The sequence below is a fragment of the Gekko japonicus genome, unplaced genomic scaffold (assembly GCF_001447785.1).
Source record: "Gekko japonicus isolate JY-2015 unplaced genomic scaffold, Gekko_japonicus_V1.1 scaffold1627, whole genome shotgun sequence".
Lineage (NCBI taxonomy): Eukaryota > Metazoa > Chordata > Lepidosauria > Squamata > Gekkonidae > Gekko > Gekko japonicus.
Genome location: NW_015163652.1, coordinates 86,631 through 108,329, shown reverse-complemented (window position 1 = coordinate 108,329; position 21,699 = coordinate 86,631). Strand labels below are relative to the sequence as shown.

Sequence of the window (21,699 nt, the reverse complement as noted above, 5' to 3'; positions counted from 1 at the left end):
TAGATGCAACGAACATGAAATTGAGCAAACTTCAGAGGACGGCGGAAGACAGGAGGGACTGGCGGGAGCTGGTACATGGGGTCGCGAAGAGTCGGACTCGACTGTGCGACTGAACAACAACAAAGGGTCTCTAGGTTTCGGGTGCCACCAAGTGGTGAAATTGTATATTGCATTTTACATAGAAATGTAAATATCTTGCAATCATGCTGTGGTTTGTTTGTTTGTTTTCTGTTTTCTTTTAATGCTGCTTGGAATATAGGGTAAAAAAAGTCAAGAGCTAGACGTTGGGGACAGCTGAGTGACCCCATCGAACCTAGTAAATATTTATGTACACTCTGCAGAATTGGAGTGTGTGCAGCTGAACTGGTTCCATAGAAACAGAGGCTGTTTGTTAAGTCTGCTACCTTTTTGTTTAAAGAAGCCTGAATGCCAAAGCTGCATTTGTGTGTAATTTCTTTAATAATGTCTGCTTCTAAATCAGAATGCCCAGCTGGATATGCGCTACTGAGCTCCATCTTCCTTGCTAGCTCTAGGTGAGCTTAGGTGCACAGCAACATGCCTAGCTGTTGTCTTTAATGGCAGTCACCTCCGTGCCTCCCATGGAGAGTCTATTAGCCCATCTGCTCCCCAGAGCTGTGGTGCCTAGTGTGGACTGGGCACGGGCATTCCCAATGCTTGAAGGCTACTAGTTGTTTCCATATATGGTATTTTGTCTGTTCTCAGTGTGTTATCCTTTGGGTGGCATGTCATGGTTTGCACTGCAGCAGAATTCCTTTCTCTCCCCGAGGGTAGTGTCGCTTCCAAGGGGGAGGCAGTCCTGGCTTCCCCAGATCTTCATAGCTGCAGGTAATTAGAAGCGCAGCTTTGGTTGGGGGACAAAATCCTTCCTTGGAGTGAAGATAGCCATGGTAGCTCTCTAGTAGTATGTCTGTCTGCCCACCCTCATTCACTCCACTGAGCTTTAATTAGCATCAGCTGAACTTTCACTGGATGCATTGAGTTCAAACCATCTGCAGTCTTGACCCAGACTTTATACTGATATTAAAGAGCAAGAATCCAATAGCACCTTCAAGACTAACAAAATTTGTGGCAGGGTGTGAGCTTTCATGAGTCACTGCTCACTTCTTCAGCAGTGACTCACGAAAGTTCATTGTAGTTGTTGTTCAGTCGCACAGTCGAGTCCGAAAGTTCATACCTTGCCACAAATTTTGTTAGTCTTGAAGGTGCTACTGGACTCTTGCTCTTCCCACCGTGATCTGACTTTATAGTGAGTTGCAGAAGTTGGAGGGCAGCTAGGCTTTCAACCTTGACCTAGTGTCTGCCTTGCCTTGTTTTGCAAACTGAGGCTTCAGTCCTGTGCCAGCTTTCTTGGAAGCGAAGCTCATAAAACAGCTATAACTTGCTTGGAATGGCACTGTAACCTCTGGCTTTCTGTACAGCAGTTCTTGGGGCCCTGAAAGTTTTTTCTACAGTGTGGTCTTTGGGGTGAAAAAGCTGCCATTTCCGACTCACAGACACAGAGCGGCATTATAATACTGTGATCTGTATTCTTAGGCTGCATTTCTAAACGAGACATGAAAGCAAGCCTCACTGAAATTGATAGAATTATATAACATTAGAATGCCATCCTGTAACCCTGTGCTCTTATCATTGTAGTAATTTAATTTGAGATGTGGGCAGAGCAAGTCCCCTGCTTGCGGGGAGGGTGGCGTATAAATGGAAATAAATAAGTCTAGGATAAGTATGTTCACATCCATTCAAACGTAGGACAAATCTTTTATTAGTATCTATGAGAGCCAGTGTGGGATGACAGTTAAAATGTTGGACTAGGTTGGATCTGAGAGCCAGGCTTGAATCCCTGCTCTGCGGCACGTAGGCTTGCTGGGTGACCTTGGGCCAGTCACATCCCCTCAGCCTAACCTCCCTCATCTGGTTGATGTGTGGATACAGTGGAGGAGCTGGGAACTGCTTTGAGGAGGAAAGGCATGGTATAACTTAATGGTCAGTAACTTAATGAGGGCTGGTTACGCACTGCATGGATTGTTATCCCCCTCATTGCTTCTGATGCTAGTTTGCTTCAAGCCAAGATTAGCATAATGTCTTCTGTTAATCTGAATATATCTCCAATCATCATTATGCAAGCAAAATGTCCTGTTTTCCCATGGAAGTGTGCAACCAAACTTTCCCCATGACTAGCCCACACGGTACACATCAAACTGTGTGAGTGTGAAGTAATAAAGGATACAAATGCACACAAAATAGATGATACTTGATGGCTGTCTAGTAACAATTGTTTCATTTGAACCCACTGTACCTGTTGTGTGTTTTGAGCACTGCTAAGCATTCAAGTGTATTTGCATTTAGGTTAGTAGTTGATATGCTTGATAGTGCTGCCGAGAGGCTGTTCTCTCTAACTTGGGATTTGTCTCTTGCCTTCAGGTTCACACCAAGCAAAATGGCTGCCTCTTCGTCATCCTCTTCAGCCGGTGGCATTAGTGGGAGCTCTGTAACTGGATCTGGGTTCAGTGTCTCAGACCTTGCCACGCCACGGAAAGCTCTCTTTACCTACCCCAAAGGAGCTGGGGAAATGTTAGAAGGTAATTTTTTTGTCATTTGAGTCCATGTGGCCAAGAGAAGTCTGCTGAGCGGAAAATGTCTATTCTTGTTCCCCTGCCCCAGTGGTTTCTGGGGGGACATTACAGCGAAGCGGATTTCTCTTTGTGCAGGCCAGGAAGAGTCTGTGTTAGGTCTGCCTGGCTGTCTGTAAATCAGTACACAGTGAAGCTGTCCTCCAAATGAGCACTAAAGTTGGATGGAGTTTGTTATCATGACCCATATTGATTGCGGCAACATCAGCAGAACAGTGCCTGGAGAGAGAACGCCAATCTATTGGAATTTGGAATGTTCATTATGCATTGTTTGAATCTTCCTCCTCCCAAGATTCACTCCAGTTAATTATATAGCACATTAACAGGGTTTGCCAGGTATTAGCTTGGAGACTACCTGTCCCAAAACCTCGGATCTCGTAAAGGGGAAGCGTGCCACCCCAGCACCTGCTGTTTACCTGGCCCTTCACCCAGCTTCCTCCCCGACCTGTTGTATCTAACAGGATTAGTGATGCCCCACAGCATAGCGAGAAGGGAGAATGGGCAGAAGAGCAGAACGGGAGGCATCGCAGCTGCTGCCTGATCTTTCGCGGCTTCCAAGGATCTAAGTGGAGTTCTCAGTTTAGCATTTAGCTAGGGGGTGTGCCCTTCAAAAATTGCTGTTTTAATTCTGTATTGGAAAATCAGGTAGAACACGGCTATTGTTTTCATTAAATATTGGAAGTATTGTTATCATTTTGGAAAGTCATCGTGGGGAAGTCCCATTTTTAAATTGATACTGGAACAATGTTCCCAGTTGGATGAAAAAGATGTTTATGCCTGTTCTGAAATTATAAAAGTAAATGAAAATAATTTTTGACATGACCCCCGCCCCAGAGGCAACAGGGAAAGGGAAAGGAAGTGTGCCATGGTCCCCAGATGGTGCACAGTGCATTGGGGCTTAAGCTTTAAAGGGCCACTGTGTCAGTAAATGGTAGACCTTGCCTCTGGAGTCTGGGGCCAGGTCTTCTACCCACTAAAAATTGCAGGGCTGCACTGGCGGCTACTCCCTAGCTGCTGCTTTTACCTCTCTGACACAGTTCCCAATCAGAATCAGGAATATCAGGGGGTTCCTCTTGATATACTGGATACTTCCAATCTGATACCAGAAATATTGGGCACTTTTTCAGGTTGGAAATATCCAGTTACAAACCTCTGCATTTGGTAATCTTACCCATAACGGATCTGGGTGGTTTTTGACTGTTCAGTTCTTGCTCCTTCCTTTTTGCTTATATTTTTACCATCTTCCCTCAGTTTAATCCTTGGGATCAAGAAAGAAGGAGCAAAGCCTTCTTTTTAAATGTAGATTCCCAGTTATGTTTAAATGGACACTTACAAGGAATTGAATATTGCCCACTGAAACTTGGGTAGTTTCATTGGCTTATTCTTTGCTTGAACTGTACTGTGTGTGATCACAAACTGAAAGATCATATCTGTTCCAGGCATGATGTGATCTGTTTTCTCTACATCATTTGATGGGTGGCCTCCTCATTCAAATTTAGGCAAAGGGAAATGGTTTTTAAAAGTGAAGGATGTTGGCTCCCTAGAAATCGAGACTTCTCCCAGCTAGGGCAAAGCTGCCTTAAATCTTTAAGCCAGACTCTGGTCTTTAGGACCCTGATCCTGGAAGGCGGTGTACGGCTGGTTCACTCACTAGGCAAACTAGGCATTCATCTAGAGCGCACCAGCCCTTAGGGGTGCCAAACTGCCCCCCCCCCCCCCCCCCCGCCTGGCTGCTTTCTATCTCAGCTGCCCAGTGGCGCTTGTCAATCAAGCGCTCATCCTCCCCGTGCCCCATTGTCAGCCCAGGGAGGGGAGGGGAGGCTATTTTAAGGCTGTGGGGTGTGGGTTGGCTGCTACAGGAAGCCGGCCAGGCCCAGGCTGGGTGCGCTCTGGATTGAGGTTGGACACAAGGTGGGGGGGCGCCACAAGGCAGCCTCGCCTGGGGGGGGGGGGTGCTAGTTTCACCTAGGGTGCTGAAAAACCTCGGGCCAGCCCTGGGTGTAGTTTATTTTGGATGTAGCTTTCCCTCTCCCAAATGGTTCGAGAAAGTGCAATAGCCTAACAAGAGAGGGAATCCCTTCTAGTGTTTGAGTTGCAAAGTGTCTCTGAATTGCAGAGTGGCTGTGGGAAGACAAATCATTGTGTGCTCATTTATTAAATTGTCAGAACTGGCTTCTTTGGGAGTTGTGCTGCCTTTGCATCTTCTGTACACCTTCCTCAATGCTGAAGGATGCTGCTGTTGTTGTTGTTGTTCTACCATCCCCCTAGCACAGGCTCTGGGGTCTTTCACTATAGCAGGTAATTCACCCACAAAAGGATGTTCCTTCCAGCTGCAGGGTTTAAAATTCAACATGCCCTTTATTTTCACTATTGACAGCAGTCTCTGGACACGCTTGTTTCAGCTGTTTTGGCTGAAATAATACTTTCTGTAGTGGGAACTGAGAAATACCGAGCCATTGGGGTTTAGTGGCTGGAGTGCTTGTCTAGGACCTGTGATGTCCAGGTTCATCTCCCCACACTGCTGTGAAACTCACTGGGTGACCTTGGGCCAGTCATTTTCTGTCACCCTAACCTACCTCACAAGAGTGTTGTGGGGATAAAATGGGGGGGGAGAACCACATCCATCACCCTGAACTCCTTGGCAGAAAGGAGCAATGTTTACCAACATGCAGCAAATAAGTAATTAGTTGTTGTAGATTTTCCAGGCTGTATGGCCGTGATCTTGGCCATACAGCCTGGAAAATCTACAACAACCAATGAACTCCGGCCATGAAAGCCTTCAACAACATAAATAAGTAATTCCCAACCAGCTTGTTCTGCAGTCAGAAATGCATGGGAAGCCTTGCCACCAGATAGTCAAAATGTTTCTGCCACCACAAGAGTTTTATCTCATTTTTTAAAAATATCCAGAAAGTTGAGTTGGAAGAGCCAGTTTAGTATAGTGGCTAGGAGTGTGGACTCCAGTCTGGGAGAACCAGGTTTGATTCCCCACTCCTTCACATGCAGCTGCTGGTGTGACCTTGGGTCAGTCACAAGTTCTTTCAGAGCTGTTTTCTCAAGGGCAGTTCTCGAAAGAGCTCTCTCAGCCCCACCAGCCTCACAGGGTGTCTGTTGTGAGAAGGGGAAGGGGATCGTAAGCTGCTGTGAGACTCCAAGTGAAGGGCAGGGTATAAAGCCAATCTCTTCTTCTTCTCTTTGTGCATAAGACATTGCAGGATCAATGGGTATAGCAGTCTTAACTACACGCTGCTGCTGCTATTGTTCCTTTTTTCATGACAAGCCATTGCTCTTCTTCAGAGGTTTATGGAGAGCTGAGGAGGAGGGTGTACCACACCTGTAAAAATCATACCAGCATTTTGTATGAGTTATTTGCTGTGTTCCCTATTGATGTGCTGCATTCATTGTATACTGTGTCTCAGGCCTAATTTAAAAACAAACAAACATGTGCATTGGCAGCTACAGCAAACTGTTGGAAAAATTAAGATGAAATGCTTGTTCTCTTGCTTAATGAGCCCCTTGAACCAATTAAAACATGGAATTATATTTAGAGTTAATGGACAAATGGATGAAATCCACCTGACCAGTTTAAGCGGTGTTGTATTTAGAAGGCTTGGAAGGACAGGAATGCTGTTTGTCCTATCAGATGATGCATGGGAAGCAATCCAGCCGGCACTGCTGCTGTGTTGTTGCCTGGAGACACTTCAAGAGGCCTTGCACCATCGGCCTGCTCACATGGGGTGATGGGTGTGTGTTATTCTAATGCAATTCCTAAAGCTGCTGCTGTTTTATTGGCTGTATTGCTAATGCAGTGAAGGCTCTCCTGTTGGGAGGAAGATGTGGGTGATAAGGTAGAGGGTGATATTTCACGATCAATCAGATACTTACCCTCTCCTTCATCTGCCTCTGCCTTTCTCTGTTGCAGTCAGATTCTGAGATGGGATCGTCTAGAGTTGCCAGTCCAGGCATTCCTATTGCCGTGGCTCAGTTATTTCTGTTTGCAGAGTCTTGGCAACCTTCAGGGTAGAATGAGCTTGTGGTCCTCTGTAGGGCTGCCAGCAGGCCTTGAGAAAAAAAAGCCCCACCCCTTTAATAGAGGCTTAGTGGAACGCTATTTGCCAGGTGATGTTATTTATCCCCATGCCAATGAAAAGCTTCACCTGCCCATTCCCATCAATTAAACGTCCCTTAAAGGGACAGGACAACTTTCCTTCAGGTTGTTGGCAGCCCCGGTCTCCCGTCACTTGTAACCCACAGTTCTGAGAGGGCTAGAATCCTGATTCTTCAGGATGCCTCTCTTTCAAATGCTGGTGACAGCTTGGTAACATCTCCAAAGAACCCACAGCAATCCACCTCATCATCTAGGAGAAGTCTTTGTAAACCACATTTTGTTGTTTCCTTGGAATTGAAGTCTCTCTGATTACTTTCCTTTTGCACAGCACCATTGGTTCAGCTGATACATTTGATAGTGATTCCTAGTTTTTTCCTTGTCAGGGGTTGGCCAGAATAATCTGCCATTTGCAGTGCAGCAACTGGATGATAGGTACTAATATGGCTGATGTGTGACTTGACTCTAAAAGTTGCATTTCCATGGATTTTCAGGAAATCTGAGGAGACTCCTCCCCCCCCTTTTTTTAATTGCGGTTAAGAATATCCTTGACTATCTTTTCTGCTGAGCGGGAGCACAAATCCTGTGCCTGTTGCTCAGAAGTCCTATAGAATTTAGTGGGAACTTTCTACAAAGGAGAAGGCCACTCCTATGTCCTCATACCGCATTGAGGTTGTGCTGGTCTGTCATTTACCGTCCATTGTGCCCCAGCAGCAAAGTATAAAGGAAAACAATGCCAATATAAACAAAAGGGAGCTGTCTTAGAAGTTCAAAGCCCTCCTTGGGCAGAAGTGTGTAGGAGTGACAGTGAAACATCCATCTTCTTGTTTTACATTTCTAGGGGCATCATTGTCTTTTGCACTGTGGTTTTTTTAGCTTGTTCGACCACAGCTAAATGAACTGTGACATTGCCATCAAGTTAATGGGCGTATTGTTCCTCTGGCAGTTATCTAGCATTGGCTGAAAGAAGGCATCTTGACTTCTAAGATTTGGTGTGAAAATTCTGAGTTTTCCTGAGTCATTTCCTATCTGAAGAAATCTAGCTTTTACGGAATTTAATTCCAGATTGTTCTGCACAGCAAGAAATGCCATTGATTGCAAGACACCTTATGGTGGTCAGGGTGTACAGCATGCATGATGTGTTTTAAGCAAACAAGGAATTACTTCACCCACTTCAGAGAAAGATAATATTAGAAGATTGACTGCAGCTGATTTCTGAGCCAAGCAGTTGGCTGGGCTTGGTTAGTGGCAGCGCTCTCAGCATGGAAATATATAGTGCTCTTGTCAGCTGAATGCTGCAGAGTCATTTTATATCAGCAATAACAAGAGTGGGCACAGTCCAGCCAAACGTTAAAAACTAAGTCATGCTGAAATAACTAGATTTAAAGGTGCAGTGGACAGCTAGGCGGCTAATAACAAATTGCTAGGCATTAATGCCCCTACCAGCTTTACTTCGCTGAGTTATATAAGTACTGTCTGACAGAAGCAAGATGTTTGTCCTTGGAAGGGCTTTTTTTGTCCTTTGGCAGCTTCTGACAGCCCTAAGTGCATCGTTTATCTCAGCTGTTATACTGACCTCAATACTGTGTTGCTGAGTTTCTCCAGGATGCACATTGGAGGTCAGCTGTACGTGGGAGTCTTCTAAAATAACGATTTGTGTGTTTCACAAATTGGGAAGGAGCCCAAGAAAATATATCTAGAGAATAAATACTGTGATCACCTTCCCTCTTGCCCCCCCCCCGCCCCCGCAGAAGCAGTATGTGGGACAACTCCCTTAGAGTCAATGCAGCTCTCCTCGCTCCCACCAGACCAATGTCAGCATGCAGCATAATGACCAGGCTGTTTGGCAAAGCCCTTTTGGGGTTCCTAGAAGTCTCCAGGGGCTTATTTTTCCTCTAACCCTCTGGTCTACAAGCTCCTCATGGGGAAAACAAGGCACTTGGTATGTCTAAGCAGGATGTGTCCGGTAGAGCTTGCATGGTAAGTATTGTTAGATGCTGCCTTGGAGGCTGAAGCAGTCATAAGCTGCAAGGCACAGTGTTCAGGGACTTGCCATTAGACCCAACATCCCCCAGTCCATCTTGGAGGCAGGACCTTACAGGCTGGCTGCCCCCCTTCCCAGCTTAATGCTTTCACACCCTGTCAATCCAAAGCAAGAGTGAGCCTGGTGCCTAATGCCACCGGGTGCCTTGCAGGCTAGAGAATGCTGACAGGCCGTGAAAATCAGCTGAGCTACACATTACTCAGCAAGAGAGCTTGCCCGCTCAGCTGCAAAGTGCTAAAGTTCAGGCCATCTCCCAGCCCTTGGTGGAACGATCAGGCCATGAGTGTGAAGCAAAACCCACCCTTATCAGGAAACTGGTGGCATAGCCCCCTCCAGCCCAGCTCTCTGGGTGTCATCGTTGCCGGTGTCTCTGAGGAAGACACACACAGGTAAAAAAACGCAGTGGTTTACAACAGAGGCATTTGAGTAACTTATGCCCTGCCTTTCCTTTAAGACTCTTGAGGTAGCTTGCAAATAATTTTGAAAATGTACAGTAAAATTGAGCGGCCAAGATAGGAAGCACATTCCTGAAAACCATTTCACACCTCCAATAGTCTGGAGGTACACACACACACACACACCCATCCTCGCTCTCTAGCTTTAATATATTATAGGTCAGCTTTATAGCCGTTCACTCTGCTCTGGTCTGCCATAGCTCTCTTTCCCTTCCCACCCTGAGTTTCTTAGAGGGCAGTCTCCTGCTAGCCTCCTCCCCCCCCAGCTGAACGAGAAGAAGAATGTGCCGTTGTTGGATCCCAAGCATTCAAAACAACTCCACGTTGCAAAGCAAGTAAGGTTTATTTCAAAGCGTTCGTTTAACCAGAACAGGACATTGTTAGGAATAACTACAGGTAACCAGGGAAGGCATAATAAAGACATTTGAACCAGGGAAGGACCAATGGGTCCAGTTCCCGCTGGCGGGAATAGACCATACAGTTCGCGCCCATTGCATGGGAACGCAACAGTTCTATAATGTCAACACAGGTTCAGTTCACATACGAGATACCCAAAACATCCTAGGCGAAGCTCTCCCCCTACACCCAGCTGCACGACCTTGGCAAGTTCCGCGGACTACATAACATAACTCAAGCAAACAAGGAATGAGAGGGAGGGGGTGAAGGGAACTACACAGGAACCGGAATGACAATGGCAGCTAGCTGACAGCCGTTAAGTTGCGACTGTCTCATGGCAACCCCCAACTTCCTTTGACGTCTCCCATCCTTGGACTGATTGTGGCCAACCCTGCTCAGCGCCCGGGCTTTGACAACTTTGGGCTCTTTGGGCCACTTCAGCAAACGGAGTAGTCCATTTAATGGATTATCTTTCGAGTTTTGACTTCTTTTGACTTCTATACCGCTCTGACCCCGAAGGGTCTCTGAGCGGTTTACATTATTTTTACGCTACCTATCTTGGGCCACATTGTTGTATGAGGGGGTGTCTTCCTTACCGACACCCAGGCAGCAGGGCTCAGTTGATTTTTTGTTCGGCATCTCCTTGTTTTTCCCGGCGTTCTGCTTTCCTGGCCCCTGGAACAGGTCTTTCTGGTGGCTTTCCTCTGGTGGGCCCGCCTTTCCGGTCCGCGGCAGTCACAGCTTCCGGCTCCGTCCTTTTGCTGGCTCCGCATGTATGCTGCTCTCTTTTTGCCTTGGAACCTGAACTCCATGTCATAAACCTATGTGAAATCACGTTGTACCAATAGTCTTCAGACTTCTCAGGTTTGGGACTTTGCTTTAGCCCCAGTCGGTAACATGAGACCCCTTCTTAATTTTTTACTACCATGCCTACACCCCTTTTCTTTCTTCTTTTTCTCCATGGTTTCTCTTTCTCTTAGAAGAATCCTAAATAGTAAGTATGGTGATGGTACTGCTGTGACCTGCTTTAATCAGGGTGCTACCCAGTTGTGGGCACCAGCCCATCCATTAAAGATCATTGCTGTGAACAGAAGGCAGCTCCATGGTACTGAAGGAAGAGGCTGAAATGCAGCTGAAGCCAAACCCCAGATTTAATTTTATATGGATGACATGCAAATCTAAGCCCAAATGCCCTGGTATACAGCCTGTTCTTTAGTGGGTCTTGTTTCCATGGAAGTGTTCTTGGGATATTGACCTCTTCTGTGCAAGAGGGGTCGGCTTGGCTAAAGCTGATGCTAACTCATCTTTAAAATTCCTCTCCAAGGGAGAGAGACGAAGAGTGCGCTGTTCTCAAGAAGCAATGTGGCCATTTGTACATTTTACAGAATTTATCCCAAGGATTATATGATGGCCCGTACTGATGGTGGGCTGGTAATGAAAAGGTTGGAGGCTCTGTGTGAGTTTGACAAGTACGTATCCTCCCTCAGCTCTCTGCAGCATAGGCATGTGCTGCCTGCTAAAGAATGGCTGTTGTTGCCAGTGTTCCCATAGACTGCAGGATTCTGCCTTGAGATGCTTCAGTGCATTTTGTCTGATCCTTCAAGAAGGCAACTGGCTGGATGTTCTTCTCTGTTATGAGTGAGTCATTCATAACTTGTCTTAACACCCATACCTGGCAGAACAGATTTTCTTTCTGCTGAAATTCACCTAGTTTTTTTCATCCATTCTTGGGCACTTGACACGATGCTCTTGACAAGATGCTCTTGCACCTGCAGCAAAGTCCCCTTCAATCTTAATTGAAATCTCAGTGTGTTTGTGACATTTCCAGGAAACTGATGAATTGTTTTCTTTCAAGGGCAAGGTGGTGTTGCTTTGTACTTTAAGAGGACTGAGTTGAAGACAGTTGGCATAAGAGAGATTAGTTGAGAATGAGTTTTCTTTCCTCCACAAGTTGTTGGATGTTTGGAGAGGGTGTGAGCTTCTCTACATCTGCTTTACAATGATTTGGAGTACTAAGAATGAGCAGCTGAAGTGGCACAAGGAGCAAAGCCTTTGTTGTGCTCATTCTTCACTGTATTTATAGAAAGAGTGGCTCAGAGGAGGGCAGTGTTCTTGTCTTCCCAGGAGCTTGTATGCCGCAGGGGGTGGGCATGTTGAAGTGAGGCGACCTCAGATCAACTTCGCCATGAGACCTCTGGGGGGCCTCAGCACAACTGGGAAGAGTATTCACTGGCCTCACTGGATGGCTGTGGTGTCTCGACCACTGTGAACAACTGTCCAAAGAAGGGCTGCAAACCACAGGGACCATTGCTTTTGTTTGCTTGTTTTTAAATTTATCTATTTTAAAGTTCTTTTATATTTGCTTTTCTCCCAACAGAAGGACTCGTTAACTATAGTTAACAATACTAAAGCAGTGAAGTCACAGAGTAGCAGAGATCACATCCGCCATATGTGCAGCATTCATTTACAGTTGCTGATTTGCTCTCCCATGTGACTGCAGCCTGGTATGTCATATGCATACCTTCCCAGCTATCCCTCATACTGCTGAGGGAGGTGGGGGGGGGGCACCACGGTGTATGAACTGGCCCTTGTAGCAGTTGCTCCCCAAGAAAGGAGAGAAGCCTGTTCTGCCTTGATTTTTACTTCTCACTGATGCAATCAAAGGAGCCCAATGCACCATTGTTCATGAAACGTGCCTTGCTTCTTGGCAAGAGCTCGGGCTTAACCAGTGTTGGCTGGGTTCTTACGGCTGAGTCAACTGGTTCCCATGTGAAGCAGTTAGAGACAGCTAGGAGTCTCTCTCCCAGAGGGTAGCTGAACTTGACATAAAGCCGAGAGTTGCCCGGAAACTTCAATGCGGTCATCTGTAATTTCAAAAGAGGAAACCTCTAAAAAGTGAAGGGATTAAGGAGGATCAAGAAGTCCATTCAGACCTTTTCAGGATTCTTGGAGGTTGTTTTCAGAGAACATTTGTTTTGGTTGATGTTTGAAATGTTTATATCTTGCCTCTTCACCACTGATCTCCAAAGTGGCTTAAACACACCTCTTGAAACAATGCGCGAATATGTTCTTCTGAAGCCCTGCAAGCAGCTGGTTAAGATGTTCTGCCTCATAATACTAAGCGAATGCAAACCACAAGTTAGGCTTTATTCCTTTGCCTAGAAAGAAAGCTATGGTACTGGGTGATACTGCGATGGGTGGAGGAGAGGAGGCAGAAAGTCACACCGTTTTGATGGGCACAGACAAGATGTACAACTTTTGGGGGGAGCTTATAACAATGTTAGGATTAAATTGCTTTTCTCTTCTAGATGGCTCGGAGAGATTCCTCTGTGAATCAGTTTTCAGCTACCAGGTTGCATCCACATTAAAGCAAGTGAAGCATGGTGAGTAGGAAGCGTCAGTGGCTGTTTGCAGTAGAACCTTCACAATAACAATACATCCTGTGCAAAAGGCAAAACCACATAGAAGGGTGTGCTGGTTTATGGCCAGTGAACACATCTCTTTGCAATAAGCCATTATTTTTGTAGTTTCATCTAGGCAGTCTAGTTCTTGGGGCGATAGCATCGTACTTTATGCTGTACTGTATGTGTCAGTGGCACAGATTCTGCGCTCACACCAGGAAGCCTCAAGAGTGGCAGTTTTGCCATTAATAAGCACTCCTCCTCTGATCTGAGCTTGGTTGTTTTTATATCAGATCTCTGCATCTCTCCTTCCTGGCTCATGTGGTGTATGATCGGTTAAATGTTTCTGAAGTGTCATCAAGATGGGAAAAGATCTCTCTAAAGTGTTCTTTATAGTTTTGTGGAAGTTGATGAGCCTGTTAGCTGGCAAGATTTAATTCTTTGTATATGGAACTAGATAATAAACTGTTCTGGCCACATTCTGTGGATCAAGAGGTTGGCCAAGAATCCTTCAGATGCGTGGATTACTGTTTTAACGTCAGAGCCCCTTGCAGATCGTCATCTTGACAGTTGCAGTATTGTTGTTTGCTTCTATGACCTTTTAGGGAATGGATAATACAAATAAGCCCTCCTTACATTTGGTAAGGCTATTAGTAGTATTGGATGCAACGGGCAATGCAGTTGAGCGGACTTCGGAGGACGGAGGACGACAGGAGGGCCTGGCGGGATCTGGTCCATGGGGTCGCGAAGAGTCGGACTCGACTGTGCGACTGAACAACAACAACCTAAAGCCTTAGTTTACTTCACAAAGGCAAAAAGCAACTTCTCTTCAAAGACCTGAAGTATTTTTCCTTCCCTCTGAGGAACTGGGTGGGGATATCTCGCAATTAGGGACGTGGTGTTAGTGTAACATATGCTTGGGATAGACATGGCTTCTCTTGTGTCTAACAGGAGACTGTGAGAAAGACTGCATCCATTGCCAAAGAGTCAAGTTGGCTAATCACCACAATGAGTGGTGTGTTGTGACTCTCTTCGGTCATCTTGGTCTGTTTGCTCTGAAGCATCTTGACATGATGCATCTGTTTGGCTCCTGTTTTTATCATACACCGGCCTTATAATTAGTGTGGAGCTGCTTTGGAGCCGAGTGAGAGATTTGATGACTCTGATGCTTTTCTGATCTGTAGAAGAAAGTGCTCTCTTACAGGTGCTGAAAGTCATCTATTTATATAGATTGAATTGTTTAGCAGGGCTAGGACAGACACATGCCATCTTCAGGATCCCAACTCACATTAGACAGAGTGGTTATGAAAAGCCACAACTCTTGTACCAAACGAATGACTTAGGACACTTGCTCCCCATTGGGTGCCTGGAATTGTGGCAGAAGCTTAATTACAATGGACAAGCTATGTTTGGGAGAAATGACAGTACAGAAAAGTAGAATTATACATGGAAGGAAAAGCTCTTTGGAATTCTCCAGTTTCAGAACAGGAGCCACATGAAAAATGTGAGTTGTGGGGGGGATGCAGTAGATGAGCGGATCGATTGGTAGCTATTCTGTTGCTTTGAAGTATTGTTATGTCTTGTGTAACAGAAACAGTGAATTATATTTTTGTTCTTGTTTCAATAAAATGCAAATTTTAAAAGAAAAATATTAAACAGTGGAAAGGTTGAAATTGGCTTACCGATGTGTGGAATAAAACTTTCCTGTAACTGTCTGATGCAAAAGCTGACTCACAGCTGTAAAAAGCATTTAATTTAGAAAGCTTAATTGAAAGTTGATTGCAAACTACAGTTGAATTTTTTTTCTCTTTATAGATCAGCAGGTTGCTCGGATGGAAAAACTTGCTGGTTTAGTTGAAGAACTGGAAGCAGACGAATGGAGGTACAAGCCCATAGAACAGCTTCTGGGGTTCACTCCTTCATCGGGTTAAAAGCCTGCAGTTTGTGGATGTGAAAAGATAAAGCGCTTGCGTAACTCTGTTCTAAAACGCTTGGATATTCTCCCAGCAGTGTAGTGAAGAATAATCCATGGCGGATGTTCCTGTTATCAGATCCAGTGAACTGCAGCCGCACAACAGTTTTGCAAAACCCTTTCAGACTAACCTTTGTTTCAGGAGGGTGTGATTTCTGTAACCAAGAAACTGCAATCTGTTTTGGAAAACTGTCTGTTTGGCTTAAGTGAGAGTTGTGTTACGCTCTGTTGAACGCACCAAAGGTGAATGCATGCTCCAAGCACATCAGTCTAAAGCATCCACGGTGAGAGGCTTGCAAGATAAGTTCATCGAGAAGATTTATTGCCCCACAGGATAAATGGCAGCTGATACCAAGAGCTGCTCCTCAGAGTTCGTTTTCAGGCCCTGCAAATGAATGTGAATCTTGCAGACTTGTTTGTGAGGCATGAAGAGGGGGGCATCAGACATGAAGGACTGCACATTGTCTTGTATCAAGCACTCCAGAGCAAGCAGTAGAGCTAGTAAGGTGGGGAAATCAAATTCCTCTGTGTTCTTCTTCTTGTCCCTCCTACTCTTTGTTTACTCAGTGCTACTCTCAGGGACTTCCTTTCTTCCAGCTCACTCCTTTTCTGTTTCCACTTCTGTGTAGTAATCTCCACGAGGGCAAGGTGTGCTCTTAGCATCTGTCCTTAGCCTAGATAGGTAGTGAGAATGCCTGTTCTTCCCTTTCCTATAAAGTTCCTTAACAATAAAAGGTGTCCTTTTCTCTCTTAAAGCAAAAAGTGTTGTGTGGACTTTATTCCTAAAGCAGCCTTTCCCTTTTACTGTGCAAATCAAAACAATGCTAAAGAGACTTGCAAGCAAGGAGTCAAACTGAGCCCAAAGTGGTTCAGAGAGGTTTTTTCAGCTAACAGGAACTGAATTTGAATCTAAAATCTCTGTTGCTTTGGGCCAGACCTTGAACTGAAGCCATAAATACAAAAAGTTGTAAACGGTTCTGTAGTTGGAATCTCCCAAATGCCTTTTGAGAGATGGTGAGGGTTCCTGTCTGTTACAGCTGTATCTGGAGAACTCGTATTTCCCAGTGAGTCATCTGAAAAGAGGAGGAGTGGGAGAGGTGGAGGCTTGTCCAGCAACAAGGCCTCAGTGTGGAGGGTTCCCAAACTGAGTCTAGACACTCATTTTCTGCAGTCACACGCATTGAGTAATCCACTTTCAGTGCGTTTTCCAACTGGATTTTACTGTGTGAGCTGGCAAAAGCCAGTTGAAAAGTGCATTGAAAGTGGATTATTTAGTGTGTGTGACCGCAGCCCTTGTGTATTCTCGGCACTGTAGTTCCTCCTTGCTGCCATATCTAAATGGGGTAAATTCTTATCACTTTTTGCTAAGTTGGTAGGATTTCTTGAAAGGTAGAGCCCCAAGGAACTGGGACTAGGGCAACGCAGGCTATGTCAAGGGGGGGAAATGAAGCTTAATTTGAAAGGTGGGTTGAGAAGGTGTTAGTGGTTTAACTTGATTAATAAAAGTACCAGTTTGTTGTTTCCTGCATGGCTTCCCTGGACAGCTGGGCCTAAAGATTCATTTTCACCTTTAGCCACTATCCAAGAGAAGACTTTTCCTCCTAAAAACTGTGTACTACTTGTATGACTCTTGCTTTAAGTCTGCATGCTCATGGTGCTGAGGCTAGGGGATCTTGAAAAAACAACACCTATGTGTAATATAGGCAAAGTAATGTTCGTTTTTTAGGGTTTTTAGGGTTGTGTTTATGTTGGTATTACATATTTATTTTATTTCATTTTATGCACGACTTTGATCCCAGTGGGAACCTAGAATGGCTTTCAACATTGTCCCTGTCTCCATTCTATCCTCACAACAACCCTGTGAAGTACGTTAGACTACAACTAGGGATGAAGGAAAGATACCCACACTAACTAAAAACCCAAGAGAAGGAGATCATTTCCGTGTTAAGCTATATGTTAGTAATAAAAGTGTTAGCCACACAATATACTTGTAGAGTTCTTGTTTTACACTTCTATCCCAGCTGACGTCTTAAAAACTCTTTAGCTTTAAAAATGGAGTCAATCTTCTCTCTTTTATCATTGATTTTTAAAATGACACCTTCAGGAATCGCCCACCGATACTGAATTCCATTGGTTTGAAGAAATGAGATGAGCTCCTTGTAGCTTTTCCTCTTTTGACATATTTCAAATGGAATATCTTTTAAAGTTCTGATGATTATATTCCCAGATTTCAGTGGATTTGCCGAAGTTGCCTTTAATATTGCATCTCTGGTCTGTCTTCTCACAAATCTAACCACTCCAGGCAGGCTATTTTTCTTTATATAATTGGAGTATGCCCTATAGGCAGCTTCCATGTCTTTTATTATTTCCTCCGCTGATAAGCCTGTTACTGGAGCAATAATCTAGCCCAGAGTCTTCTTCAAATCTTCTTTTTCAGTTTCAGGCACTCCCTGAAATCTAAGAGTCATATTAGCTTTTTTCATTTGAAGCTGTAACAAACGAGTTTCCTGAAGTTTTTGTGTTGTTTCCACATCTGTCACTCTTTTCTTCACTTTCTTATTTGTGGTGTCCATTTCTGTAATGTTTTCAGTAGCTTGCTCCACTTTCTTCTCCGTTTCTGCCAGCTGGCGCTGCTGTTGAGCAAAGTTTTGATTTAATGTAGCCAGTTAATACCACTGAGTTGCTCCATTACCTGCTTCAGTATATCTGCTAGTAACTTCATGACGTCTGCTCCCTCTTCCGGTCTTGGACTCTGGCTGCCTGGTTTCGATTTAAACTTTCCTCGGGAAGCCGCCATGTTCCCTCTTTGTTTACAATTTCAAACCGCTCTGTCAGGGCTCGAAAGACTCGTCTTTTCACTGTGGGTACTCAAGTAAGTCTCTCAATATAGTCTCGCTGTTTGTTCCCCCCCACCCCCTTTGCTGCATTGATCTGTCTCTGCGCTCAAGAGACGTCCCTCCTCGCGCTCCGCTTTTCCCACGGTAGGGGGTACTCCATTTTATCAAAATAGTCTGTTTACTTCGAACTCACGTTCATTGTTGGTCCTTTCACAGACCTCGCTCTCTCATTCTTTGTTCCTCTCGATCTCCTACGCTTGTCCCGGTCGAATTAGCTTGTACCATGTGGTCACTCAGCGGTAGGACCGTCAGGGCGGAGGGAAGCCTTTATTCTCCGGCATCGAGCCGTCGAAGAGGCTAACCCTCAAAAACCCTCTGGCCTGGAACCCATCGCAAGGGCTCCGTGAGGGTGCCACTTGAGGCAGCACCCCTCCTTGCTGCTGGTGTGCTAATCACCTCCCCGCGAACTGGGGAGAGCGACCACCATTGCCAATCCGCCCAATGTAGAGTCTTTTGTGGCCTTAAATTCTTTCTGTTACTATGCCAATCAAAAATGACTGACACAGTTTGGGAGGATATTACATAAGTGCAAGCACACTAACTTAGGAAAAAACTGTCATTCCTTTTTGCTTTTAATTTATAAGTTTCATGTTTTATTTTCCTTTTTTTACCCTGTTCCATGTGCTTTATAGGATAAGTGTTAAAGCATAAAAAAATGCTTGAAGTTGTAGAAGAAATGTGGAGGTGTATACATTCTGTAGTTGATGGGAACAGAAACAGTGTACAAAATGTGAAAACTTCAGAAACAATAAAATACCTATATTCTATTTCTGAATGTTTAATTTTACACTCTGCATAAAATGTATCTGAACTGGGTCAGGAGTGCCCAAATGTGTTATCAAACTACTTTTTACAATTAGCATCTCAGTTGGAACTCAGTACTGCTGAACAGGACCCAGGTTTTCCAGTGGTTTGACTCCCTGCCTGTGGCCCTCTCTGCTGACCTTGGGTTAGCATATTTCTGACCATTCTGGACCCTCCTTGCTGTTCAGGTTGAACTCCCAAAGGGCAGAGTTGAAAGGCGTGGGGGCCTTGGCCGTAAGCCCTTCCTTTGAAGATGGCTGTGGTAAAACAATAGGACAGGATATCTTGAAGGACAAAAGAATGTTAACTGTTTCCTCTATTTAGATAGCCTGGCTTTTGCTGAGTCGGCATCTTCTCAGTCTTCTCTATTAAGTGTATGTGGAAATATTGGCAGAGGATGATGGTTATAAAGCGCTGGAAGAGTGAGTCTCAGGGCGGGGGGGGGGAGGAGTGGCTGCCCTTTCCATTGTTCTAGTCCTTCTGAACTGTCTTCTTGCCAAAGAAATTATTTCAACTGCTGTAGCATCTGTTCTGATATCATTTCCAAGGGCCTGGGACTGGAAGTAGGAAGAGTAAACGTTGACTGGTACCGACATGAGATTCTGTGAAGGAGCTCTCCACATTTAAATAGGGAGTTAGCTCATTTTTTAATAAGCATGATTTTAAAAAGACAACTACTACTACTACCAGGAAAATGGGCATCTGAGCCTAACTGCTGCTTCTGGTGGATCCAGCACCCTACAGAAATGACATCCTAGTTGATAACATTAGGCAGAGAAGATCCCCTCTTAAGTGGCCTGGCCAAATTCGTCATATGGCTAAGCTGCGCATCTCAGTCAAGGACAGATTCATACCTTGTATTCTACTCTATGTGAGCAGTAGAAGATGGGAGGACGACACCTGAGTGATGCCACCATAGCTGCTTCTGTGTGCCCTGGATGCCGAATTACCAGGAATCTCCAATCGTGGAAGTTGCTTTGGTATTGTGCCAGTTTCTCTTCCCATGAGCTGTCTAAGTGCTCAATAGAATAGTGGAATAAGCAGCCCCTACCTGGTTGGCTTGATTAAAGACATTAGCTAGAGTTGCCTTTTTAAAAAGTGAACACTTTAACTTGGAAATTGTTTAGAGAGAGAAGTTTTCTTGTCTGCCGTGGCTTGGATCCAGCAATGTACACGCAGAAACATTAATGGACTTAGTATATCTTGTGGAATGCCCAGCACTTTCCTCCTTAGAGTGCCCAGGAACGGATTGTTCAAGGTCTTTTGCAAGCGGAAACGCAAGCGGGTAATACAGTAAGTTTAGCTTAGTGCAAGTGGCTACTAGTGCTGTGTTTTTCTTGTGTCTCTGCTTGTGCAAAAGTTCTAGCAGAAGCTGGAACCAACTCTATGACTTTAATATCATCTGTATAGAGGGGAAGAGTGCACAGCTCCCAGGATACTTCTGTGTAAGCTACGGCTTAATCCTCAAGCCCTCTTTCTCCACTCTTAAAATAAACAAGCTTCTCCTCATGGCTTCCAGAAAAGCATTTAAAACATAGCCCAAATGCATCATATGTGTCTGTTCCCAGTGGTTTTTAAAACCCAGCTCTAAACCCACGGGCGTCCTCTCCCCTGGAAGCTGGAGCGTGGGAGTCGGCAGCTACCGCCAGGGCCATTTGCTCATCCTTATCTCTAGTAACTGGCAGTCCCATCTTATCAGTGTTCTGGCAGGCCCAGCAGGTGCTGCAGGGTGTAGGGAATCTCCTATCTTTGCGTAGGAAAAAGCTGCACCTCGGCACTTGGTTTTAATTAAAAAGAGACAGAAGTTAATGGCTGGCCAGGCCAACTATGGCAAGAGCAACTGGGGGGGGGGGGCAAGAAAAAGAAACAAGCTGGAAGAGAGAGCTATAAATAGGCCTTCTCCGATCCATGCACACTTGTTCCCTTGTACTGGGAGCCACTTTGGAAGCCACTTTGGAAGCCTATCTGGCTGAAAAGAGAGGCATAAACACATTACATAAATGTTCAATGGAGCCTCCTTTCCAGCCAAATGTGCTTAGGATCAGCATGCTGGCTCTCTCGCCCTGAGGTTGCACCAAGAGGTAGCTCGGTGCTGGGGAGGACCAGATCCTGCGGCTCCTGATGTTAGGAGAGACACGTCTGACTCCTTGCGTCGTTCATAAAATGGGCCATGTACAGCCCAGCCCACTGAGCAGCACATTTTAACTGTAATACCCCAGCCCGTGGTATATTTATGCATAAATCACGTTGATATCAGATCAAGGGGAATTTTTGTTTCTCTTCTAAGGCAAATGGGACAGACGTGCAAGACTGTATTCCATTTTGAATACTGAGGATGCCTTTTTAGTTACAGCAAAAGACCAACTGTTAGGATTGAGTTTCAGACGCCTGGGTCTAATTTTCTTCAGGGCTGATTGGGGCTCCTCACCGTTGTGGATCACAGTGTCAACAAACACAGAATGCTGCAGAGCTGAGGTAGCGTGCCAGGACACAGGCATCTAGTGATGTCTTTTCCCGTTGCTTTCTTACTGACCAAGTCATCTCTTTCTCTACAATGTTGACAAATGTGCTACACGCTATAGCTGTCTAGAAAAGTTCATTATCCTTTACACAAAATTATATCATCTTGTGACTAGCATTATTTCCAGGGATGCTCAAACACTGCTCTGTGTGAATTGCAAATTGTACGTAGTTGTATCAGACAGTTGAAAGTGTTCCATTCGTGAATGTGTATGTGTGTGTGTGTGTGTGGGGGGGGTGATCATAAATGCTCTGTGTAGTTTTGTTCACACTGTTTCCTCTGTCATCTTCGTGTTAGAAAATAAAAGAGGTGTTTAAATCCAATTGGGGAGTGGGGAACATATGTGCCTTGTGCATTTTGGCTTAATGTTCATTCAGTCTGCATTGCAGATATTTTGGCATGGAGGTCCCCTTCCTATATATGGTAATGTAACTGTCAATGGTGCATGGTTTGCCT

General features: G+C 45.0%; 1 protein-coding gene across 3 annotated transcripts in view; it reads left to right on the top strand.

Annotated features, from left to right (window-relative positions):
• Nucleotides 1-16,233, top strand: part of ANAPC16 (anaphase promoting complex subunit 16) — a 24,980-nt gene extending 8,747 nt beyond the window's left edge. For all 3 annotated transcript variants that reach the window (XM_015407686.1, XM_015407687.1, XM_015407688.1), the window contains 3 exons: nucleotides 2,440-2,597; nucleotides 12,957-13,031; nucleotides 14,865-16,233. In XM_015407686.1, the coding sequence (XP_015263172.1) occupies nucleotides 2,456-2,597; nucleotides 12,957-13,031; nucleotides 14,865-14,980 (333 nt within the window). In that variant the 5' untranslated portion in view covers nucleotides 2,440-2,455 and the 3' untranslated portion in view covers nucleotides 14,981-16,233. The remainder of the gene's footprint in view (nucleotides 1-2,439; nucleotides 2,598-12,956; nucleotides 13,032-14,864) is intronic.
• The last annotated feature ends 5,466 nt before the right edge of the window (nucleotides 16,234-21,699 follow it).